General features: G+C 40.2%; 1 protein-coding gene and 1 gene segment (V, D, J or C); one reads left to right on the forward strand and one right to left on the reverse strand.

Moving 5' to 3' along the window:
* Positions 1-17,639, reverse strand: part of LOC123462130 (THUMP domain-containing protein 1-like) — a 48,542-nt gene extending 30,903 nt beyond the window's left edge. Inside the window, exon 1 of the mRNA XM_045154397.1 lies at positions 17,447-17,639. Within this exon, the coding sequence (XP_045010332.1) occupies positions 17,447-17,639 (193 nt within the window). The remainder of the gene's footprint in view (positions 1-17,446) is intronic.
* The window catches only part of LOC101600058, a 746,857-nt gene that overhangs the window by 261,194 nt on the left and 458,778 nt on the right, over positions 1-26,885 (forward strand).

The following is a 26,885-nucleotide window of genomic DNA, read 5'->3' on the forward strand; positions in this document are numbered from 1 at the left end:
ATTACACATAAAACAAAAAAAAATAAATAAATAAAACATAGAATCATATGGTTTGGTCTTGTGTGTACCAGTTAATACTTCTTTGGCTGTTCATCAATAATGTACAACAGACCCATAGTTCTGACTAAATACAATGACTTATAGAACAGAGACTGCAAAGTGGTAGAACTCAATTAATTCAAAATTAATACACCATGGACAACAAACAGAGATCATTAATATTCAGTTGTTATTAAAGGTGTATATCAATTCATATCATTTTTGATTGTTTATTGTTGGTATTTTCTTAGTCCTATTTTGCTTACCAACTGTCTTTACATTATTTACTTTTCTCTGTAGCCTCTTGAATGAAGTCATCTTTCTTTTCAGTCCAAAGTACTTCCTGAAATGAACTGCTGATATTTGAAACTGTTTGCATATTAGTGTTAATATAGTCAGAGTTGGTAGGTAGGCCAGGTCACTTCACTACTTTTTCCATATTCAGATGCTCCTTTTAATAATCTTGTTACTATTCTAATGCTCTTACTATCTCTCATTGATGATTTGGAGAAACTTAAGGGTATTGCCTACCTCTTAATTCATTATTCTCCATTTATTTTTACCCAATTCTATGAATTTTTAATTTCATTCTTGATTTTTTTCAGTAACCCAATTATCACTTGAAATTATGTTGCTTGATCTCCATGTGTTTGTATATTTTCTGTAGTTTATCTTACTATTTATTTCTAGCCTTACTCTATTGTGATCAAATAAAATAAAATATGTTGTTTACACTTTCCAATACCTCCTAAGGTTTCATTTTTATGTAATCTTATGTATTAATTTTTTATTTTTATTTATTTTAGAAACAGAAAATGAGTCAAATGAGTCAGACAGACAGACACACACACACACACACACACACAGAGAGAGAGAGAGAGAGAGAGAGAGAGAGAGAGAGAGAGAGAGAAAGATAGTATAGGCATGTCAGGACCTCCTGCCATTATAAACTCCAGATGAATCCACCACTTTGTGCCTCTGGCTTTATGTGGGTTCTGATGAAGTGAACCTGAGACCATTAGGAAGCTTCTCTCTAGCCCCTTATGATTTATTTTAAAGACAGTTCTATTAGATGCTGAAGAGAATGTGTTTAATGATCTGAAAATGTTTGTTTGGTTCCATTTGATCCAAGATGTCTGTAGAAGACAGCTTCAGGTTGTTGAAATGAGATAGCAAACAAGGTACAGAATGGGAGGACACAGCTATATTCTTAATTCAGGGATGAAATAAATCATAACCTTGAAAAGCAGGTTCCTTCTCTAGTCAACACTTTACCAAAAGTGTTTGCATTCCTACCATTCCTTCTTTCTGGCATTCTCTCCATTGTTTTAATGTAAAGCAATAGAACCATCTTCCTTAAAATTGCTAATGTGTTTGACAATAGCAGCTTCAGTAACCTAAAACCAGTCTCTGTGCCACTAAATTTTAAACTTGTTTCACTTTCTCCAACTTTAAATCTCAGATTTCTCAGTCCCATATCTTTACCCAAACACATAAGTCCATTACAAATTTAATCTTGATCATACTGTCTTGGCATGGGCAGCAGAACACAGCCATCCCTTATACCAGTAGCCTAGTACCAACAAGGTCCTCTGCAGTCTTTCCTTCTCCTTAGAAAGTTCATAAGCCATGCCTCCAAATACAATTCTCTCTGCACTTAGCATTTTCAAACTCTCATCAGAATAATCCAGAATATTTGGTTTACCACTCTAGAAGACATTTTCAGTTGCAAGCATTGTGTTTCTCATTCCTCCAGCACATAAGTTTCAAAAAATCAAAATCCATATAGTCAGATTCATTGCACAGCAACTCTATCCAACTCCTTGGAACCAATTCTGTCATAGACAACTTCAGGTTGCTGGGGTGAACCAGGTACAGTTATGAAAGTAAGGAAATATATTTGAAACTTACAGATTCAGGGGAAGTTCTTTAATAGCAGAAGTTGATCCCTTTTTACGGGTCCAAGCAGAGAGAAAGAAAAGCCAAAAGATACCATCACCATCACAGACAAGCATGCTTAAGAAACTACAGATGGGTTGGAGAGATGGCTAAGTGGTTAAGGAACTTGCCTCCAAAGCCAATGGACACAGGTTCTACTTCCTAGGACCCACATATACCAGATGTACAATGAGGTGCAGGCATCTGGAGTTCATTTGCAGTGGCTAGAGATCCTGGCATGCCCATTCTCTCTTTCTCTCTCTCTACCTGCCTATTTCTGCATCTCTCTCTCTCTCTCTCTCAAATTAATAAATAAAAATAAATATTTTTAAAATAATAAAAAAGAAACTACACACAAATTTCCAGCACTTTGCATAACTTATACTGAAATTCAGGTCTGCCCTCAATGATACCTCCTCTATCCAGGAGGCTAAAAATCCAAGAAGGTTTAATAAAAATCCTGAGTCTTATTGGGGTATATCCATTCAAACTACCACAATGTCTTTTAACTTTAATACTTCTCTGTTTTTAAAATGTTATATTTATTTATTTACTATTTGAAAGAGAGAAAGGAAGAGGCTGATAGAGTGAAAGAATGAGCACATCAGGGCCTCTAGGTACTACAAATGAACTCCAGATGCTTTCATCACCTTGTGCATCTGGATTTTGTGGGTATTGGGGAATTGAAACTAGGTCCTTAGTATAAAGTTAACAAAATGTTATGTTTCTCTACATTTCTTTATACCAAGCTTACAGAAAAATAGTCACTTCCGTGTAGGAGCTCATAAAAGAATGGAATAAAACACTTGTTTAATCAGATGGGGATAGTAAATAAACATGAAAGTCTGCTTGTCTGAATAGCATTTCCTGAGGCCTGCATTGTTGAGCCAACTCCTTAAGACAAGTGAGACTCCTGGTCACAGGCCTACCTTGCACCCTCCAGGTGCTTTCTGTAGTTGACCAACAAACCTATTTGCAAGTTCCTCTTATTTTACTTTTATAGCTGTAACTGTCATATGTGAATTGTGATTTATGGTTTAACTCCCATCTTCTTTCTTTTTCTACAAAAACTGACACTCCAAACAGTTCAGGGATGCACCCAGAGATTCCGACCTCTGGGATGCAGACCTGATATACCAGACTTTCTCCTTTTTCTTCTCTTTCTTTTTTACCCAATTAAACCTTTGCCTCACATTCTGTGAGCCAATGGTCTTACTTGTGTGACACAAGACCCCATAACACTTAGGCTTCACAGACAATCACCTTAACCACTAAGCCATCTCTTCAGCACTAATATTTACTTTTTGCCTGAAGAACGATTGGTAATAGTGAAATATTTAGTCATCCAATATTATTGGGTCATGGTTAAACTATAACTTTATATCTAGTGTAGTGGGGTCTGGTGTTGCACAAGTAAGACCATTGACTCACAAAGTGCTGGATATGAACTGATGTGCACCAGGGCTACACATCAAAGAGTGGGATCTCTAAAAGTAGCCCCCAATTATTCAGAGTGTTAGCTTTTATTGGAAAAAAATGCAAAATGTTTATTGTTAAAGCAGTATGGGAGTTAAATCACAACTCATATGTTACAGTTATAGCCATAAAAGTAATTTTAAACATAAAGGGGAATTTGGTGCATTACAGCAGGGACATTCTATTCTTAGAAGATTATAGGGAAGAAAAAAAACAAATTTAACTTGTGAACAGACCTGTTGGTCAGTTACAGAAAGCACCTGGGGGGTGTTAGGTAGGCCTGTCATCACAAGTCTCTGAATGTCCCATTTATCTGTCCTTAAGATCTTTGTTTAACAATGCAGGCCCAGAGTAATACTATTCAGACCAGCAGAGCCAAGAGGCCTGGAGGCTTCCTGAGGAGCTGCTGGATTTTAATCCACATGGGTCTTCAGTTGACACTGGTCTTCAGTCTGTGCTGGTCTTCAATCCATGCTGTAAGGCAGCAAACAACTCTGGCAGCCAAGTGGGAAGAGGGAAGGGACTCTCTTCACACAGAGCTTCCTCATGTAAAGCCCCCCTATGAGAGAGGCAGCCCATTTGGGGGTAAGAGCTCACTCAGGCCTTCCAGCACCACCTGCAGTGTCAAATTGGGACTGCTGAGTTATCTGGCCACGTGGACTGAGTATCTACCAGGTTCCTTGATTCTTGGGCCTGTAACTGCTATTGGACTATTGTAAAATAATCCAATAAATTCCCTTTTTAATATAATTCTAATAGCAGTTCTGTTCCTCTAGAGACCCATGACTAATACAGATTTTGGTACTGAGGAGTGGGGTTGCTGATAGACACCTGACTTTGTGGTTTTGGCCTTTTGGAGCTGATTTTCAAAAGGATGGTGGAAGGATTTGAAACCTTGGCCTAAGAGATGCCCTGCAGTTCTGTAAGTACAGCTTGATGGACTATTCTGGTCAGAGTTGAAAGACCTGAATGCAATAAGAACTATGGACTGTAAGGTTTGCCTTATAAGGGTGATAAAGAGCTTTGCTTAGACTGTGCTAGCAGTTTGTATGAGAAGCTTGCTGTTATGCCCGTGTCCAGAAAAGTTGTGCAGGGTTGCTTTGTGTAGAAATAAACTGGTGTGAGCAGAGGGACATGGCACAGAAAGAAAAGTCTTTGGGTGAACTGTTGCCTGTTCAGCTGCAATTGAGAGATTACAACCTTTGAGATTGGGCCAGCTGACCTACACTGGGGCAACAGGAAGAATGTAGACTCTTTTGGAGGGGCCTTAGTACTTAAGGAGTGTCCTGATCTTCAAAGTCTGCTTTATTCCCCCTGTATTAATAAATTGGCACCCTATCTGGGTTTGTGGAGTATAAGAAATGCAGAAAAGAGAGGGTCATTGAGTTTGCAACACAGTCTTGTGTTTTGGAAATGGCCATGGGCAGTATGAAGCAGGTTTGCTGGTTCCTGCATGGAGACCCAATGGGGCCATGAGGATGAACTGTGGATTTCAGTGGTGACCCAGTGGAGATTCTGGAACCATGGGATGGCTGCTAAGGAAAGCTGCTGGCCCTGATGAAGTTTTCCAAGATTGTGAGTAGCCTAGCTGGAGGGAGGAATTGGAACTCCAGAGAATTACTGCTGGTTAGAATTATCAGACTTGGATATTTATCACTGGCTAGAGTTGTTGGACTTGGAGCTACAGAGTTTGATGTTTGTCCTGATTGGTTTAAATCTTATATTGGCTAAATGTTTCTTTGCTATGCCCAATGACATCTTTTACAGTGTGAATATTTATTCTGTGCCATTAGGTTTGGGAGGAATTTTTTATTATTATGGCTCAGTTAAAAGATCTTGGACTATGGGGATGTTTGAATATCGTTGGGATTGATAAAAACTATGGGGACTTTTAAAGTTGCATTGTATTTTACATTATTTATCAATATCAGCTTATGGGGGCCAGGGTGGAATGTGGTGGTTTGATTCATGTGCCCCCCATAAACTTAGGCGTTCTGACTGCTAGGTTCCCAGCTGATAAAGATTTGGAGATTAACTCTTCCTGGAGAGAGTGTGTAGTTGGGGGTGGTCTTATGAGTGTTATAGCCATTTTCCCCTTGCCATTGTTTGGCACACTCTCCTGTTCCTGTTGTCCACCTTATGTGGGCCAGAGGGTGATGTCCACCCTGTGCTCATGCCATGATTTCCCCTGCCATTGTGGAGCTTTCCCTGGAGTCTGTAAGCCAAAATAAACTTCTTTTTCCCACAAACTGCTCTTCATTGGGTGATTTCTACCAGCAACGTGAACCTGACTGCAACACACCCCATGGTAATGTCTATGTTGCATTGCTAAGTGTGTTTCTTGGAGGAGGCAGCAGAATGATAGATCTTGTTTTCTAATCCAATACTGTCTCTGTCTTGAGTGGGAACTGAGACCATTTATATTCAGAGTTATTATTAAAGATCTGTATTAATTCCTATCATTTTGCTGATTGTGTAATGTTGGTAGTTTCTTACTCCTAAGTTGTTTAATAACTGTTCTTGCACTGTTTATTTTTCTTGGTAGCCTCTTGGATATATGTATTCTTCTTTTCAGTCCAAAGTATTTCTTGAAGTGTTTTCTGTAGAGTTGGTTTGAGCATCATAAGTTCCTTTAGCTTGCTTTTATTATGGAACATTTTTCATTATCAGTTATGACGGATCAACTGTGTGCTATAATTTGAATTGGCAGCTATGGTCTTTTAAGATTTTAAATACGTCATTCCAAGCCCATCTTGGCATTTCAAGTTTCCTTTGAAAAAAATCAGCTATAATTCCAATGGGCCTGCATTTATATGTGACTCTACCCTTTTCTCTTAGAGCTTATAATATACTTTCTTTAATCTGTATTTTTATAATTTTTATGGACCTATTTGTTTTTTAGTATATGCTATGTTCCTGGAAGACCACCTCTTTGCCTAGATTTGAGAAATTGTCTTTTATTGTTTTATTGAAAATATTTTCTGTGTGTTTGGCATGCAGTTCTTCTTTATCTGTTCCCAAAATTTATATATTTGGTCTTTCCAAGGTACTCCAAAGATCTTGCATGTTCTGTGCCCCAGCCAGTGGGGAGTTGAACAAGAACTCAAGGAGAAGCTAACCTAGGTGAAAGGCAAACAGACACAAGAAGGAGACCATGCTAGGTGTTTGTCATGGCCTTGAGAGTTCATTCTTACATGTAGGTTTATATAGAGTTATAGGGGGAAAGGGACGTGGTCAGGGCAAGGAGTTGTAGGGGGAAGGGGATGTGATCAGCACAAGAAGTTGTAGGGGGAAGGGGACATAGTTAGGGCAAAGATCACAGAGTTACTGTTTAAACTGCAATATCTTTGTTTCTTCATTAACTACTGGCAGGATGGGGGAGTGTTTGGCCAGGTGTATGATCCCATTGTTTCTGGTAGTTGAATATTAGGTGAGGAAGTAGAAACTTAACTTGCTATATGGCAGTCTTTGTTTGTGGTAGTTGACTATTAGGTGAGGAAGTAAAAACTTAACTTGCTATATGGCAGTCTTTGTTTCTGGTAGTTGAATATTAGGTGAGGAAGTAAAAACTTAACTTGATATATGGCAGTCTCTGTTAACATGGCCAAGGTTTGGTTCATAGCTCCCAACATCTCCTCCCTTCTTGTATACAAAAAGAGGAGGAGGCCCAATTTGCAGCGGTGGGCTGCAACCAACTGGGGGAGTAGGGACCTGACTCCTCCCATGGGATATCTTTTTCCCACAATCTTGGTACCTTTTGGGGAGGGGAGGCAAGGCCTATGTGGCCGGAGAGTGAGGAACGGCCTTAGTGATAACAGTTATAGTACCAACCTCCATGCAAACCAGGTATACCTCTCAGGGAATCCAGAAGTGGTCAGATAAGGACCTTTCCCTGCGGTGCTTTGTCTCGCACCAACATTGGTGTCCATATCACACTCACTTTATTGTGAGCTGATATGCATAGGTCTGAATCCTATGCAGCTCCTAAAGGAGGGGTAGCTATTTGGCCAAGACAGGTAGACCGCAGCGATAGCAGAGGTGTAGAGGACAGCAGTATAGTAAATAAGTACAGAATGTAAGATAAAGGGAGAGTGACAGCTGTAGGTGGCAGGTCTTCAGTGGCAATGCCTCAATCCGCCAGCTCCAGTCTGTGATAATGGACCTGTAAAGGTTGCATCTTAATGGCTTTAATGTGTTGACATATAACAGATATGATTTTAATTATAATAATGGGTCTGATTTTGAGTGAGAGGATTAAGATAAGTAGGTGCCCTGGTACTGATGGCAACCAGGAGATGAAGGGGAGTCACCTGGCACAGTGAGGCCCTGATCAATCAGGTCCAATTGATGATAGTGGATTTGGATGGGTTTGGAAATGATATTGCCAATCTGTTGTCAGATGAAGTGAACGAGCTTGTTAATAAAAAATGGTCCTAGCGTGAATATGAGAATGAGGCTAATTAGGGGTCCAACTAGGGGCATGAGAAGGGTGAATAGGGAGGGCTTCCACCAATCATTAGCAGCTGATGAAAATTTTTGTCTTTGAAGATCTAGGCTGATCTCATGTATTTTTTTTGTGATTTTTTTTATTATTTTTTTTTAAATTTTTATTAACATTTTCCATGATTATAAAATATATCCCATGGTAATTCCCTCCCTCCCCACCCCCACACTTTCCCACTTGAAATTCCATTCTCCATCATATTACCTCCCCATTACAATCAATGTAATTACATATATACAATATCAACCTATTAAGTATCCTCCCCTCTTCCTTTCTCTACCCTTTATGTCTCCTTTTTAACTTATTGGCCTCTGCTACTAAGTATTTTCATTCTCACGCAGAAGCCCAGTCATCTGTAGCTAGGATCCACATATGAGAGAGAACATGTGGCACTTGGCTTTCTGGGTCTGGGTTACCTCACTTAGTATAATACTTTCCACGTCCATCCATTTTTCTGCAAATTTCATAACTTCATTTTTCTTTACTGCTGACTAGAACTCCATTGTATAAATGTGCCACATCTTCATTATCCACTCATCTGTTGATGGACATTTAGGCTGGTTCCATTTCCCAGCTATTATAAATTGAGCAGCAATAAACATGGTTGAGCACGTACTTCTAAGGAAATGTGATGAGTCTTTTGGATATATGCCTAGGAGTGCTATAGCTGGGTCATATGGTAAATCAATCTCTAGCTGTTTTAGGAACCTCCACACTGTTTTCCACAATGGCTGGACCAGATTGCATTCCCACCAGCAGTGCAGAAGGGTTCCTTTTTTTCCACATCCCCACCAACATTTATGATCATTTGTTTTCATGATGGTGGCCAATCTGACAGGAGTGAGATGGAATCTCAATGTAGTTTTAATCTGCATTTCCCTGATGACTAGTGACGTAGAACATTTTTTTAGATGCTTATATGCCATTCGTATTTCTTCCTTTGAGAACTCTCTATTTAGCTCCATAGCCCATTTTTTGATTGGCTTGTTTGATTCCTTATTAGTTAACTTTTTGAGTTCTTTGTATATCCTAGATATTAATCTTTTATCAGATATATAGCTGGCGAAGATTTTTTCCCATTCTGTAGGTTGCCTCTTTGCTTTTTTCACAGTGTCCTTTGCGGTGCAAAATCTTTGTAATTTCATTAGGTCCCAGTGGTTAATCTGTGGTTTTATTGCCTGAGCAATTGGGGTTGTATTCAGAAAGTCTTTGCCAAGACCAATATGTTGAAGGGTTTCCCCTACTTTTTCTTTTAGCAGTTTCAGAGTTTCCGGTCTGATGTTAAGGTCTTTAATCCATTTGGACTTAATTCTTGTGCAGGGCGAGAGAGAAGAATCTATTTTCATCCTTCTGCTACTTGGGCAACTGATGTTATCTGCCTTTGCAAGGAGGAGAGGGACTCAACAGAAGCTTCTATGGCTAATTGGAATTGTTGGGACAATTGTGCTGTTGAGACCAGGGAGTGGCCGAGGGCTCCTCCGGCAAGGCTGTCAGCCACTACAGAGGTTGCCAGGGAGATGCCTGCTACAAGAGGAGGAGACCACGCTAGGTGTTTGTCATGGCCTTGAGAGTTTATTCTTACATGTAGGTTTATATAGGGTTGTAGGGGGAAAGGGGACGTGGTCAGTGAAAGGAGTTGTAGGGGGAAGGGGACATAGTTAGGGCAAAGATCACAGAGTTACTGGTTAAACTGCAATGTCTTTGTTTCTTCATTAGCTACTGGCAGGATGGGGGAGTGTTTGGCCAGGTGTATGATCCCATTGTTTCTGGTAGTTGAATATTAACTGAGGAAGTAGAAAGTTAACTTGCTGTATGGCAGTCTCTGTTAACATGGCCAAGGTTTGGTTCATAGCTCCCAATGGTTCTGTTCACACATTTTTAAAAATTTGTCATTGTTTTTGACTGAATGATCTATTTCCTTTACCTTGTCTAAGGCTCTGATGTTCTGTCCTCCGCACAATCAATTTGGCTGGTAGAGGTTTTCCTCTGAGATTTGTGTTTAACTTATTGAACTTTTCATTCCTAGAATCACTATGGCTTTTTTCCCTTAATATTATTCACTGAATTCTATTTCGATACCCTTAACTGACATCCTATTTCAATCAGCTCTTTGTACTCTCTTGGGTTTTCATCCAGGAGTTTATTCACATCTTCATTGAATTCTTTGAATATATTGTTCAAATTTTTATTTATTCATTTATTTGAGAAAGAGAGGGGAAAAAAGAGGCAGAAAGAGAGAGAATGGGCACACCAGGTTCTTTAGCCACTGTAAGCTAACTCCAGGCTCATGTGCCAACTTGTGCATTTGGCTTATGTGGGACCTAGGGTCATTTGGCTTCACAGGCAAGTGCCTAAACTGCTAAGCCATTTTTCCAGCTCCTTTAAATGTATTTTTAATCATTCTTTTGAACTCTTTGTCTGGAATTTCATGTAAGTCAATTCTTTTCAGGGGTCATTACTAGAGGATTAGTAATTTTTGTCAGAGACATGTTGTCTTACTTTTTTTTAGATTGCTTGTGTTTTTCACTGAGTCTTATATGTTTGGTGTTTGTTCATCACTAGCAATGTTAATAAGAGATTAGGTCTTAGTAGGGTTAAAGTAACATTCCCCTTTGTTAGACTGATGTTCAGAACATCAGAATCCATCCTCAGTTCTCCCATGAGGGTTGAGTATTGTCTGCAATAAGAGTCACCATTGTAGAGTGAACCCAATATGAAAATGGAGTAATAATTAGCTCCTTAAATGCCAACTGTTTTAAAGAGTAAAGGGACAGTGAGACAGTTATAGTACTTTGTGAAGTATCATTGGCATTATATTAGTCATTGTGGTATGAGTAAAAAGAAAAGAAGGAAGTAAAGAAATCACAGTGGGACTCATGATTAGAACTACATTGATATGTAGTAGAGGAAAGGAGAGTAAATGGAGATAGTATAAAGGTAAAAAAAGGGGGGGATGTAGGAGTTTGGGCTAAAAGTAAACTAAAAAGAAGACGGTAAAGATATGCAACTATATAATGTACAATATTCTCATCTCTCAGGGGGTCAAACCATAAAGGCCCTGAAAACTAAAGTATCCTATATTCTTTGAAAGAAGAAAAAGAAAAATGGAAAGGTATGGAAAGAGTGAGAGGGAGGAAGAGTGGATGAGAACAATGGAGGACTGGGTTGCCCTGTTAAATTAATTGGTATTATTATAAAGGAGGAATAGCTATAGGGATGGAGAAGAGATTTGGGTGGGGGTATTAAAACCTCACTATTACTATGTGCAAGACCCTCTTCTGTGATGGGTGTTTGATTGCTTGAGATTTTCTGTTTTTAAAATAAATATGAATCCAGTGTAAAGAAAAAAAAAAAACTCACTGGCCTGATTATTGGAGTTTATCTTGGTGCTCTGAGTTCCTTTGTCCTCTGAGCCCTGCCCCCAGACTATATTGACTGTCACTTTTTCACCAGTCAGGTTCTTCCCTTGGGTGTTCCCAGTGCCATTTCTATGTGATGTTCACCTGTAGAGACAGCTGACTGTTCTTGGAACTTAGGATAGATGAAATGAGCTCTATCCAGTTATCTACTGCTACCAGGCTCAGCAGGCAGCTCTATGGTGACTGGGGCACTGTTTGCAGCTTGTGTGTCATTCCTAAGCACTTTTTATGGGTTCTGTTTTCAGGCACCAAGGTCAATCCCAAGATTGGTGGTCAATGAGGCCATCTTCAAGATTTCAAGTAGCAAAGCTTATGTATGTTTCCTGGAAGAGGTCATTAAGGCTGGTTTCAGGGCAGCTGGAGTTGTAATGACAGCAAGGAATCATTTCAATCCTGGGGAATGTTCACTGGAGAAATAGGCAAGTGGGTTGGGGAGATGGGAGAAGCAGTTGGCTAAGCAACACGATATTCCTGATTCCTTTGTTTTCTTAACTATAATCAGCCAGTCATTCACATGTGGCCTCTAAACTGCCATCTTACCCAAAAGTCCTGTCTACATAAATCTTTACACTTGGCAAACCAAAAGAAAGTAGAGGAATAGGAGCACTATTGAAAACAAATCAATTTGCTGTCTTCCCACTGGAGGGTAGCATTTCAAAAGGTTAAAAAACTTTCCCAGTGTCAAAGAAGAGTTTGGGGTTAGAAGAAGGGAGGGTGGAGACTGAATGATTCACTGGTTGCTTTACAGAGGCTTCTGCATCTTGTCAAAGACTAAAGTGGCTCTGAGAACATGTTCTAGGCTGGGACCACTTCTTGCAACAGCAGCTGAAGTCAGTGACCTTACCACCGTGTTACAAGAAGAAAAGATGTTCCTAAAACTTTCTGTGTTTCTCCTTTGGATTCAATTGATGTGTGAGTCCAGGGGATCTCCAATCAGTTGACAGAAACTCATGAGGAGATATACAATTTCTGAGGGCAAATCATTTGTTGCAAAATATGCAAAGAGGAGGAACAGAAGAGAAGAGGAAGAAGTAGCATAGACAGAGGGAGGGAAAGAACAACTCAGAAAGAAAGAGAAAAAAAAGAAGAAAAATTACCTCAACTTTGAAAGGAATCCATAATACCAATCCCTAGTACTTCCTGTGCTTTTTAAAATTCACACATATTAACTTTATACATTGTGGGATTCCATTTCCATACACCCTGCATTGATTATACTCATTCACCCTACTTCCATCCTCCCACTCTCTCCCAAGGTACAGTTCCCAGTCTCTAGTACTCACTATTCTATAATATTCACTAATAATATAAAAAATTATTCAATCTTTTCTTTGTCACTTTACACATAGAAACAAAAACATGAGAACTTGCCTTTCTATGTCTGGATTATTTTACTTAACATTGTCATGCTTTATTTATTTTTAAACAGGGTTGAGTACCCAGCAGCTGGAGCAGAGCCCTTGGTTTCTAAGTATTCAAGAGGGACAAAATCACACTATGTACTGCAACTCTTCAACAACTTTCCCCAGTTTTCACTGGTACAGACAAGGACCTGGGGAAGGTCCTGTGCTCTTGATGACATTATCCAAGGGAGGAGAAATGAAGCAACAAAAGAGACTAACTGCCCAGTTTAGCAAAGCAAGAGAAAGCAGCTACCTGCACATTGTCACAGCCAAGCCTGAGGATGCAGCCATCTACATCTGTGCAGGAGCACAGTGCTCTTTGAGCATCTGCTGCCTGCACCTAAACCTTGTTGTGATGTGTTCCCAGCTATGTGAACAGTGAAAAACACCACTCCCTAGGGACCCATTTTTGTTTGTAGAAAACATTTTCCATATACTAGGGAACAAGATCATTCTGCTTTAAGACTAGGTTTTGGAGATAGTCTACCATGAGAATCAGTAACAATATGGGCATAAAAGCTCACCAGAGTAGGTCATAGGGAGGAAAAGGGAGTTAATATAGAGGGACAAATGAAAGCTATTAAATAGAAAGACTCATGGTTTCTAATTGCTAATTCCATTTTCCAAAATCCCAGAGCCAGGAGAGGTTATCAGTAGAGAACAGAAATGGATGCTTTCATTCTTGTGCTCTGGAGATGATGAAATTGCTATGCCCCAGACATATTCAGCTGGAGCCAAATCATAAGCATAATAAAAATTAATTAGAAGAACAATACTAATTTTGGTAGAAAGTGTTTAAAGCATATGTCAGTTATATCCAACTGGAATTTCAAAGCAATACCCTCATTCTTTGTGCTTCTCAGGCTGCCTAAATTCTGAGTACAGTGGCTTGTCTATTTGCATGGGTTTTAAGGATTCAACTTTGAGTGGCAGCTGTCTATAATTTCAAGTTCACAAGGCTGAAGAAGATGGAAATTTACATATTCCTTCACATGACAAGCCTCCCACTGACCTACTTTTATTTTCCTTATTTTCGATAATACATGATGATATATTGTCAAGCATAAGCATTTTGGAATAATGAGCCAAATTCACACCTTATTATGCCATTCTCCTGATCTGTGTCTTTGATCTTTATCTATGTGGTTTTTTCGTTGTTGTTTTTGTTTTTTTTGCTATTGTAACAAAACACATTCCTAACTGTAGTTAGTAAGATTAATTGAAAATGGCTTTTTAGCTTTCTGTTTACATATTTAGAAAAAGAAATATGAAAACCTCACTGGGGTTTTACAAAGGAGAGATCTCCACATGGTTGTGCCAAGACCCCTGACCAGGAGACAAGATCTCCAGTCACCCAGGAGTCACCAAGAGAACCACCACAGAAGCCAAGACACTCGAATGTAAAAGCAGCAGGTTTCTTTATTGCAAGCCTAGGCCTGCGCTCCATCCACACAGTCTGGCACAGCGGTAGTGAGGGAGAGAGCCCAGACCCTCAGAGGAAAGGGGTTTATAAAGGAAATGTTACATATATTGCAACTTCTAAAATGATTGGTTCTAAGAGGGTGTGTGTGAGAATTTCAGAGAAGGTGTGCGTGGGAACTCCAGCCTACTTATCTTAGGTAGTAACTTGTTTGCAGAACCTATTGCAAGAGCTGTTTGCAGAACTTATCTTTTGCAAGAGGCCAGAGCCTCCATGGCTAGGTATCTCTGGAATGTCCTTGAAGTGGAGGCTTCCCAAGAATCAAGGGGGGGATGGTGGGGCTATAGCTAAGCAAGCACAGATACAGAAGCAAAAATAGCACATTAGTCAGCTAGTTCCTCATCTGAGTCGAAATGGCTGTCTGATTTTAAATGGCAGAACCACAGTCCAGCCACTAAGTGAGGTCACAGAAGCCAGATGCAGCACATAACTTCTCCTTGGTCTCTCCATATCATGGAGGTTATATAAATATACAACATTAATACTTTATGAACAAAACAGTTTTCATTTAGAGACACAAGTTTTAAAAATCCACTGTAATTTTTTGTATCCATAGGAAACTATGAAATTAAGCTTTTATTCTGTCTTTCAATTAAGCCAATTAAATTTACATCACAATATTTTCATTATTTATTTATGTATTGTAAAGAGAACAAAATGTTATAATTTGTCACATTTCTTTATACCTACCCTAGAGAAATATAGACTTCACTTCCTTGTAGGAGGCTTTGCTGATGGTAGACAAACAGGAGGCTCTACTAATGGCAGGCCTCTTGTCCCGTCCCGCAGGACCTAGTTATTCATGGGGGCGAGGAGGACCCTAACCTGAAATAAGATGGGTGAGAGAGAGGAAGAGACTCAAGCAAATGTACGCTTGTCAAGAGTCCAATTTTATTGAGCCACAGTGGCCTTTTTAAGGGTTAGAGTTAGGGTTTTGGGTGGGGGGGGGGGTCTGGAGGAGGCAGGTGGTGGAAAGTTACAGAATCTTCTTGGCCTTTGGCCTAGGACAGTTTGCGGTTATTCCAAAAATTCACGGTACAGTTCTCACGTCTCTGCAGTTGCCAGGCAGGGTGTTAATTAGTTAGGTGTGGCAGAGTGGGGGGATGGAATCAGTTAGGTGTGGCAGGGTGGGGGGATGAGAAAAGGTCAGAAGTTGCTCAGGGCAGAAGTTGCTCAGGACAGAGGTTATCTCAGGGCAAAGGTCTGTTCAGGGCTCATCTCCTGTCTACGACAGCCTCTGATGGGATGAACAGCATTTCCTAGGGCCTGAACTGTTGAGAAAACTTCTTAAGATAAGCAGGACTGCTGGAAACAGGCCTGCCTCACACCCCCCAGATGGCACTTCCTGTAAATGACCAACAAATCTGTTTACAAGTTTCTTTTTTTACTTTTATGGCTGTAATTGTCTCATGTAAATTGTGATTTATGGTTTAACTCCCATCCTATTTTGGTTTTTTTTTTTCTTTCTTCTAACAACATGTGTCTCGAGCACTCTCAAAGATGATTGGTTGAGAGGATTCTGCCCACGAAGGTCAATGATACTCAGACACTGGTATACTTGCAAAGGAGTTTACTGGGATGAAAGTCATACACAAGCAAGTCCAAACTATCACAACTAATATTATAGCTAATATAATATATAACCAAATTATATTCATCACTACTAACACAAGAATATTTCTAACGAGTCTAACATGTATACAACCTGATAACGCGAGACTTGGGTTGCAGTAACGTGAGACTTGGGTTGCGACGTCTTGGACGCTTTACGACCTAGTAACTCGAGACTTGGGTTGCGACGTCTCGGATGCTTTACGACCTAGTAACGCGAGACTTGGGTTGCCACGTCTCGGATGCTTTATGACCTGGCAACGTGGAGTCCGTGCTGCTACTTTTTCTCTGGTTCACGGTGTTTTCTCGGTTCGTGGTGTTTCAAGCTGAGTCTTGATCGTTCGGACAGCGTGTCGGGCAGATGAATTCGGATCAGTGATGCATCTCGCGGAGGTCTCAGTCTGGACTGCTGAGCAACCTTTCAGTCAGTCATAGTGTCAGGAAGACTGAGACAACGGTTGCTGAGCAGCTGGGGTTTTTATACCTTCCACTACTTATCTAGAGTTCCACACACACACCTGCTAATCTCTACTATGTCACCGCACATAGCTTAGTCTTAGTTTTGTTTTTTACAAGCTTTGACTTTGCACTTTTTACTCTCACAACAAACTTGTTTATCCTAAACTGGCCCTGGACCATATGCTGGTCCTTACATGCTCATAACATTCCACCCCCTGACACCTGAAATGTAATCAGCATGAAAGGTGTCATGTACTGGTTATCCACTTCCAATAGGATACCAGAGTTGTCTCACAGGACTGGGGTTTACAGAGTCATATGGTTGCCAATCTGATGAGCTTGTAATGTTATCAAAGGGTCTGCATAATTTTATTGGTAAAATAAGGTCTGGGTCTGTCCTTGTTCCCATTAAACCTCTTCCTGGGAAGTGTCCCTGCCTTAACTTGAAAAGACACTACATTTTCTGCTTCAAGTTCTCTGAATCCTTTAAAGAACTGAATAGCATCAGCTATAGTTTCTGCACCTTGTAAGTTACCTACAAGACTCATTTTTATATGTTGTGGGGCGCCCTTAATGATGAGCCTTCTAAAAGCAGGTAATAAAGGTGAGGCTTGTGGTGTCTCTACCTGATTATACACATAATATAATACTCCCAGTTTTTTGCAAATTTGTATTGTGTCTGAATATGAATTCCACCTTCCTGCAGTTTCAAATTGAGTTAAGTCCAGAGAGGGGAAAGCTAATCTCCAAGCTGAAGTTAGCCAGTCTATCAGGGAATGGGTGTCACCCTTTGAAGTTTCTAAAACATGTTCTAAAGCTTCATGAATGGAGGGGTTTTCAATAATACCTCTAATTTTTCTCATTTCTGTTTCATGAAGCATCACTGTGTCTGCCTCCTTTTCCCACAATTTTACTAAATACTGGGCATCCTTTAGTCCATTCTGTGCATAATCCCTCCTTAAATCAGACAATTCTTGGGGACTAAAGGTTCTGGACTCCTCTATGCAAGTTCCCGGTTCGGCGGGGGCTTTAGACCAATCAGGAGCTAATCTTTTTATAGCTCCACCCATGGGAGTCCTTTTTGTAGTAGTGGTAACCGGGAAGGAGTAAGAAGCACCAGAAGGGTTGATCAGGTCCATCTGCTTCTTCACAATATTCATGGCTAGCCTTTTGCCCATTAATCTGTCCTTGTCTAAATCTTGCACAGTTTTCATTAATACTGCCGGCACCTGTTTTTTAGAAACTGATTCCACAAAGGGTTTTACTCTTTCTGGGTTAATTAAATCCAAATCAATATTAATTGGCTCCATTCCTATCCTAGACTGTACTGCTTCAGCAGTAGTTCTCCATTTGTCTTCCTCTTCTGAGGAGGGAGGTTCTCCTGTGACTGGAGAAACCTTTATTCCCTTCAGTTTTTTAATTAGGGAATTCATCTCCACAATAGGCCTGATAACCAATAAAGAAACTTAACTTCTCATGTGCGAATATACCAGGTCAAATTCGATGGATTTTCTAGTCTCATTAGCTGTTCAAATTTTAAATCAGCTCTTCTTTCAATCCTTTTGCTCAGAAATTTCCACATAAGTCCTGATTTAGTGACTCGGTTCCAATGCGCATCAACCCGCTCTTCCTCCTGTTACAGAGTTGGCTTTGTGGCGTCAAGGTACCGGTAATTCCGCACCCTTAGGGAGGGTGGTGTTTTCCCGGCCGGGCTTTTTCCAGCACCAATACCCGCTCTTCCTCCTGTTACAGAGTTGGCATCGTGGTGGTTGGTACTAACCCGTCGGTCACTTAGTCATACACTTAGTTTCAATTTCAAAGCTAGGATTTCTAGAAGCTATAATTTGAAATTGACCTTCTAATTATGGCGGATCCTGCCGACTACGCCAACTGTTGCGAGCACTCTTAAAGATGATTGGTTGAGAGGATTCCGCCCACGAAGGTCAATGATACTCAGACACTGGTATACTTGCAAAGGAGTTTACTGGGATGAAAGTCACACACAAGCAAGTCCAAACTATCACAACTAATATTATAGCTAATATAATATATAACCAAATTATATTCATCACTACTAACACAAGAATATTTCTAACAAGTCTAACATGTATACAACCTGATAACACGAGACTTGGGTTGCAGTAACGTGAGACTTGGGTTGCGACGTCTCGGATGCTTTATGACCTGGCAACGCGGAGTCTGTGCTGCGACTTTTTCTCTCGGTTCGCGGTGTTTCAAGCCGAGTCTTGATCGTTCGGACAGCATGTCGGGCAGATAAATTCGGATCGGTGATGCGTCTCGCAGAGGTCTCGGTCCAGACTGCTGAGCAACCTTTCAGTCAGTCATAGTGTCGGGAAGACTGAGACAACGGTTGCTGAGCAGCTGGGGTTTTTATACCTTCCACTACTTATCTAGAGTTCCACACACACACCTGCTAATCTCTACTATGTCACCACACACACCTTAGTCTTAGTTTTGTTTTTTACAAGCTTTGACTTTGCACTTTTTACTCTCACAACAAACTTGTTTATCCCAAACTGGCCCTGGACCATATGCTGGTCCTTACATTCTCATAACAATCATGTTGTTATTTCCAATAAAAGCTGACACTCCAAACAGTTCAGGGTTACTGTCCCCCTCCTCCCCTGTACTCCCCCCAACCACCACACATATTTCCTCTGGGGCAAAGACCAGACTTTCTTCATTTTCTTTTCTTTCTTTTTTTACTTAATAAGACTTTGCCTCACATTCTGTGAGTCAATGGTCTTACTTGTGTGACACCAGACCCCATAGCATTTGTGGGCTGGCCCTGGTTCCACACTTTAAGACCTCTCTCACTGACTCTGGGGTGACTGAACCAGGAAGGACCCCTAGTCTCTGCCTGAGAACCACATTTCCATCTGCATATTTCTGGTTTTAGAGTTGGTAGCAAGCCATTGACAGGAAATTTTTGCCCAGGACTGCTGGTCCCCTCCTTTATTGGGTTAAAAACTCCAGAGGTGCTTTTTCCACTCTTCTTTTTGTTTTCCCTTTTTTTCTTGCTTTTCCTGGTTTTTTGGTTTTGCACACTTTCCTGGGTCCAAGAGAAAACTGGATGAGGGATCAAGGGCCTGCCCTTTGTCCTTTCTGGCTCCATTCAGAGATTTTAAATGGAGATCTGTTTCTAGTTAAGTTTTGGTTTGGCAGCCACATGGCAAAGTCAGCAGAAACTTTATTGCTGGAATGTTTGTGCTTGGTGTTGTGTATTTGTCTTGTCCTCGTCTTTGAAGATATGGGTCAAAACCATTCTGTTGAAAAATCTCCTATAAAACTGGTTAAAAATCACTTTAAAGATCTTAAGAAAAGAAAAAGATAAACAATAAAATGAACTAAGCCTATTATCCTACCTACTTGGGAAGCTGAGACAGGAGGTTCCAATGTGACAGCCAGACTCTACATTTTAAACCATGTGACTTTTGAATTTCTTGATAAAAATAAGTTCGTAATTTTAATTTGAACTATGCCTGATATTTCCTCTTTTGTTTGGGCTTTAAACAAATAAGACATGGTTTATAGACACCTTTGGGTTTTTTTATTAATCCAAATAGTCCAACAGGTGTTTCTTAGAGTTTTTGTTGACATTTGATTTATTTTAAGGATTTTTTTTTGGTTTTTATCTTTAAAAGTCAGATTTAACTAAGGCCTATGGTGAGCTAAATTTTTACGTAAACAAAGCCATATTTTGTTACATGATCTCATAAATATAATTACTGAATTTATGTTCTAGGTCAACTTCAACTTACATAGTGTTATGCCCAGTTCTTGGCACCCCAGTGACCACCAAGGAGAACCAAACACGTATGCAAGGGCAAGGAGCTTTATTTCAGGCTTAAGCTCGCTCTCTTGACTTCACCAACACAGTGGATCCATACAGGAGCTCAGAGTAGTGGGAGGGTAGGGTTTTTATAGGGATTTGAACATAGAAGGAGATGGGTACATGATTGGTTGACTTAAACAGTAACTATACTTGTATTCTTCTGATTGGTTTAGGATATTGCTGGCAAGGGTTAGGGGAATTCCAGGCAGGTTAGGTAATCTTCATTATGATTGGCTAAGCGGGAAGCAGTAACATTTGTGTGCTTCTGATTGGCTGGGGCAGAAAGGCAGAAATGACAAGTCCTGGGCAAGTCTCAGGCATGTCCTGGGCATGTCTAGGGTCTGGCTTAAAACTCAGGCCTAGCCAGGGCAGCGCTCTATTGAAGCCTGTCATGGCATCAGTCTAGTTTCTCTGTCCTTCACATAGAGGATTATTAAAAACAACAGAGTTCTCTCTGAGGTGGTGAATCATAATTTGCCAGGTATTTTTAAAAGATTGTGATGTCCTGTTACTTAAAAGGAGGCAACTGGCCTGAGTTCTAGGCCAGCCTGCCTCAAGATGTTGGGAGATATAAACCAAACCTTGGCCATGTTGACAGAAACTGCCATATAGCAAGTTAAGTTTCTATTTCCTCATCTAATGGTCTATTACCAGAAATGAAGAAGCCATTAGGCCTGGGTGATAGCCTCTACTGGTGCTGCCGGTAATTGATGAAGAAACAAAGAAATTGCATTTAACCAGTAATCCTGTGATCTCTGGCCTGAATATGACTCCTTCCCCCTACAGCCCTATAAAAACCTATGTGTAAAAATAAACTTCAAGACCTTGACAAATACCTAGCTTGGTCTCCTTCTTGTGTCTGTTTGCCTTCTCCCATTCAGGTTAACTTCCCCTCAAGTCCTTGTTCGACTCCCTGCTGGTCAGGGCATCAAGATAGAAATAAAAATTTGCCTTAGCCTAATAAAAACATTTCCAAATGTGTTAGAGGTATTGAAGATTATCCCCAAAATGGCCATCATTTTTTGTCTTGTATTCATAAAAAGTGTAGTTCATGGAGTTTATTAATAGGATCCATCTCAAATCAATGTGTTACACACAATCTGAAGGTATAATAGTGGTATTATAAAGCAAGTCTGGTTGTCAGGTAAAGAATTTTTTTGGTGATCTAAACACTAAGGGAGGCTTTTTCTCTACAAATTTCCAATAATAAGATGATTAACCCTTGAAGCCAGACTACTTGCTTCTTTGTTGGTGTGTAATAAGATTAATCAATTTGGTATAGATTTCTTAATAGTCTTATGAGAAAAATGGTGAATTATTGGTTAAGATGAGATGATTAAAGGAACTGGGAATGTATTTTTCTTTTTTTCCTTTTCAAATTTTTTTTATTAATAATTCCATGATTATAAAAATATTCCATAGTAATGCCCTCTCTACCGCCCACTTTCCCCTTTGAAACTCCATTCTCTATCATATCCCCTCCACCTCTAAATCAGTCTCTCTTTTATTTTGATGTCATGATCTTTTCCTCCTATTATGATGGTCTTATGTAGGTAGTGTCAGGCACTGTAAGGTCATGGATATCCAGGCCATTTTGTGTCTGGGGGGAACACATTGTAAGGAGTCCTATCCTTCCTTTGGCTCTTACATTCTTTCTTCCACCTCTTCCACAATAGACCCTGAGCCTTGGAAGGTGTGATAGAGATATTGCAGTGCTGAGCACTCCTGTCACTTCTTTCCAGCACCATGATGCCTTTTGTGTCATCCCAAGCTCACTGCCATCTGAAAACACAAGATTCTCTACCAAAAGTGAGAGCAGCATTAATATAAGGGTATAAGCATTAAGAGAAGTGTTTACTGGGCAGTTTGATAAGCATAATATATACATTTAGCCAGACAGCAGACATTTCACCCCTAGGGCTCAAGTTTCAATTTTTCAGTATTCAGAAAAGTATTCCCTCCCATGGAGCAGGCATCCAGTCCAATTAGAAGTCAGTTGGTTTTCACCAGGGCTGACGTGCCATTATTGCACCTGTTGACTCATTTGGCCTAGCTGGCAAAATATAAGGCTTGCAGTGTCCATTGTTGAGTATCTTCACTGGTCATTTCACTCTCTCCCATTGAACTGCATGCAGAATGGCTTCTTCCAGCTTTCTTTCAGCTGGTCTGCATGGAGGAGGTTATCAGCTCAGTTCCAGCAGGATTTCTCAGTGACCTAGCAGCTGAAGTATGTGGAGTCTTCAGCCATAGGGTCTTGCCATCTATTCCTGGTGGAAAATGAAGGGCCTCAGCAATGGCCTAAAATGAATGTCTTGGTGGCATCAGGGACCTCCCTGGCCAACAACTCACTGGAAGGTAGGGGAAGGTATTTTTCAATGTTTGACATAGAATGCTTGTTAAAAATCCTTTTTTTCAGTGGCACTTAGATCAGAATGTTAAAGTATGCAGATAAAGATATGTGTATGTACAAAGGATGTCAGAGATCTAAAAAGACCAAATTTGACCTAAAATTAATTTCCTTTTAGAAGGAACATAAAGATAATTTTCAGGCTAAACCTGAACACCATGCCTGAAGTGAACAATTTTCAACTGTTTACAAACTTTCAAAGATGCTCTAAAAGTTTTATATAGGGACAGAGACTTAATGTAAATTAAGCTTTCATTAAGCACAGGCAATGTCCTATGCTAGGTGGACCACAAACTCATAAGCACTGATGTAATTCATGTTATTTAGAGGTCTAACCAGGTTAGATATAAACAACACCTTATGTATTACACCTTATGTATAACAAATGTATAAAATAAATTTCCTAAGTTAAAATAAAATAACTAACTTCAGAGTAAAGCAAGAAATGTTAGTATGCTTAGCTCTCTGCTCTGTCATTTCCTTTTGCTCTTTCTTACTGTTATATACTATTTAAAGTCATGGCAAGCTGTACTCTGGGAAAAGGGATGCTGCCCCCTTTTTCTCAGACCCCATACAAGTCAAAGCCATGTGTCCCCCTGACCCTGTCCAGAGACAAAATGACCAATTGTCTCTGATAAGGACAAGGAATTTAACTTTGTTTCTCTTTATAGTTTCTCTCTTTTGAACACCTAAGTCACATCTGCTAGAAGAAATATCTGAGTAGACAAAAGGTTAGATAGGTAAAATAAGTCAAGGTACTTGATCAAATTACAAATTCCTTACATAAGGCAACATCAGACTTACCTAAAATGTATATCAGGATATAAACAGATGATAAAAGGGGCATCAAGTAAATGATGGCTTAATGGTTAAAGTACTTATTTGGGAAACCTAAAGACCTAGGTTCAGTTTTCCAGCACCCCCATTCTTACTGCTAAACCTAAATCATTCAAAACAGGTTCTCTAATCTCCTTTCTCCAGACAGTCTTCTATACCCATCAGCCCACATGGAAGGACTGTCAGCAACTCTTCCAGACCCTCTTCACCACAGAGGAACATGAAAGAACCTGAAGGGAAGCCAAGAAACTAGTGTTGGGAGCTGACAGCCACCTCACAGAGAACCCTAATGTTACTGACAAGGTCTCCCCTTCCATGTGATGGGACTGGTCTCCCAACATCACTGAAGGTAGGGCATCCTTTAACCATTTTTTTCTGGACTCTGATGGGTGGTCTCCAGGTAGCCACTCACTCAACACCCTACAAGTTTTTCTAAGATGAATGAAGTGCCCCAAGGGCCCATAGACTCCCCCACTGCTTTCCTAAGAAAGGCTGCAGAAAGGATAAAGGACATGCGACCCTCCCCCCCCCCAGATCCTGAGGCCCCTGAGAATAGACAAACTATTAACATTGCTTTTATAACTCAGTCTGCATCAGATATTAGAAAGAAGATTCAGAAAATAGAAGGCTTTCAGGGTAAACTTCTTTCAAAGAGAGTTCATAGAGACTGCTGCCAGGAGATTATATAATAATAGAGACACTCCAGAAGATGTCTATCTTCTAAGATGGCTAAGATCATGGTGGCTACCTTCCAGAAGGCACAAGGCCCCACAAGACAGCCCTTATACTCTACTCAGTATGATTCTACCTGAAAGGCAAATATATACTGTGCTGTGCCTAATAGATGCTTTCTTTAGTATCCCATTGGGACAGGGAAATCAACCCATTTTTTTACTTTAAATGGATAGTCTCAGAACAAGACACCAGTGGGCAATTAACCTTGGCTAGGCTTCACAGGTATTTAAAACTTCTCTCACTCTCTTTGATGAGACTCTTCATAGAGACTTGCAGGCCTTTCACAAAGAAAACCCGGAGCCCACTCACCTACAATGCATGGATGACTTTCTCCCAGCTGCAGAAAGGGAGGAAGAATGCCTCTCTGCCACAGAGTGTCTCCTGGACAATTTACAGCATCTGGACTATGATGTATCATCCAGAAAAGCTCAATTGTGTGTGTGTGGGTAAGGCAACCTACTTGGGATACAAACACCAAGAAAGTAAAAGTATGCTGTTGGCCTCTAGGATTCAGACCATCACTCAAATCCCCACTAAGAGACAGATCTGGTAATTCCTTGGAGCTGTAGGGTATTGAAGAATTTGGATCCCAAGGTTTGCTGAATTAGCCAAGCCTCTATATGAAGACATGAGAGGACCAAAAAAAAAAAAAAAAAAGTGGGGGAGGATTTTAATTGGATTGAAAATGAGAAACAAGCATTCCAAGAACTAAAGTTATTTCTGACATAAGCTCTTGCCCTTGTACTTCCAGACTTAACCAAACCCTTCCACTTGCATGAAAAGAAGGAGACAGCCAGGGGCATCTTAACTCAAAGACTGGGGCCATGGCATTGCCCAGTGGCCTACTTGTCTAATTAGTTAGACCAAGTAGATCCTGGCTGGCCTCTTTGTCTCTGGGCTATTACAGTTGCTGTTATTCTGATAGTGGACACTGGCAAATTAACTAAGGGCTCGACTTTATCAATTACAGCTCCACATATGATAGAGACTCTTTTAAAGAGCCACAATACTGATGGCTTTCCAACTCTCACATAACCCACTATCAGACCTTGCTCTTAGAATCAACCAAGAATACAGTTCAGCCAAACCAAGGCTTTGAACCCAGCCTCCCTGCTGCCAGAAACTGATGAGGCATCAACCCCTCTGCATGACTGCCTAGAGATCATTCTGCCTTCTATGGACTCCACTGAGACCTGACAGATGTGGCTTGGCTATACCATGACCTGGTGAAGTATTCTGATGACAACAGCTTTGTCATTGATAAAATCAGGTATGCAGGGGCAGCTGTGATGACTTTGGAAGAAACCCCATGGGCTGAGGCCCTTCCTCAGGGTACATCAGTTCAGAAAGCTAAACTGATAGCACTGACCAAGACTCTGATATTGGGAAAGGACAAAACAGTGAATGTCTACACAAAACAAAACCTACAGCTCACCTCTCATCTGATAAAGAAACAGGCCCCCCACAAAGATGGTATCAACTGGAGAATGGAGACTGTTGCTGCCTCAAGTCCTAGGGTGGAGGCTTGCTAAACTATTACATTAAGAAATTCAGCATACACATTCTCTCTCACTCTCTCTCTCTCCCTCTTTCTCTGTCAAATAAATAAATAAACAATAAAGTATTTTTTTAAAAGAAAAAAGAAATTCACTTAGAAAGCAAAACACTAGCCAAGCTAATAAGGAAAGAGTTTCTTTCCAGGTATGGACTCAATCATCAATGACATCACCACCCACTGTCAGGTCTGTCAACAGACAAATGCCTCCTCTTGTATGGTACCACCAATGGGGGATGAGAGAACAACAACAACAAAGAAAACAGATCCAGGTAGATGATATTGGGGAGTTAATTTCACAGAAGTAAAGCCAAATAAATATAAATTTAGGTATTTACTTGTTTAAGTTGATAGATTTTTAGAATAGATAAAACCTTTCCTAACCAAGTCTGAGACAGCCCAAATAGTGACTAAGAAATTGTTAGAATTGTTAGAGGAGATTATTCTCTACTATGGGTTGCATCTCAGGATAGAAACAGATAATGGGCCTGCCTTTATGTCAAAAATCACTAACAAATCAACTGTAACTCTGGGGATTAATTGGAAACTACATTGTGTCTATCAATCCTAAAGTGCAGGACAGGTAAAAAGGATAAACCTAGCCTTGAAGGAGAGTTTAACTAAATTAACCCTAGAGACTGGCAAAGGATGAATGGGACTCCTTCCCTTCACCCTCTTAAGGGCCAGATGTACCACTTGTGTACAAAAAAAAAAAAAAAATCACTCCATTTAAAATTATATATGGAACCTCTCCACACACACACCCTCCATTCTGTCCTGGATGGATCTTGAACAGACTTTACTAATGAAATGCTTCTTCTGTTCTATCAAGAGTCCAGGAATCCATTGTTCCCGCAGTCAAGGCTGCTTCTGGTGACAGCTTGGATCAAGACATACCATACTGGGGCATATTAGGACATTGAAAGGGCCCCCACCAGGTCATTCTAAACATTCCAATGACTGTGAAAGTGAAGGGAACAAAATAAAAGAGGATTAGACTTACATTTTTATAAAACAAGGGGGCCTATGTATGGCCTTAGATAAAATAATAATTGGTTTCAGTCTATGTTTAGTTGGTCTCCATGAAAAATTTACCTTATCTCTTCTATTGATGGCCCCCCTGATACTACTACTCTTAGGTATTACCATAGGGCCCTCTCTAAGTA

This window comes from Jaculus jaculus, chromosome 7 (genome assembly GCF_020740685.1).
Source record: "Jaculus jaculus isolate mJacJac1 chromosome 7, mJacJac1.mat.Y.cur, whole genome shotgun sequence".
Lineage (NCBI taxonomy): Eukaryota > Metazoa > Chordata > Mammalia > Rodentia > Dipodidae > Jaculus > Jaculus jaculus.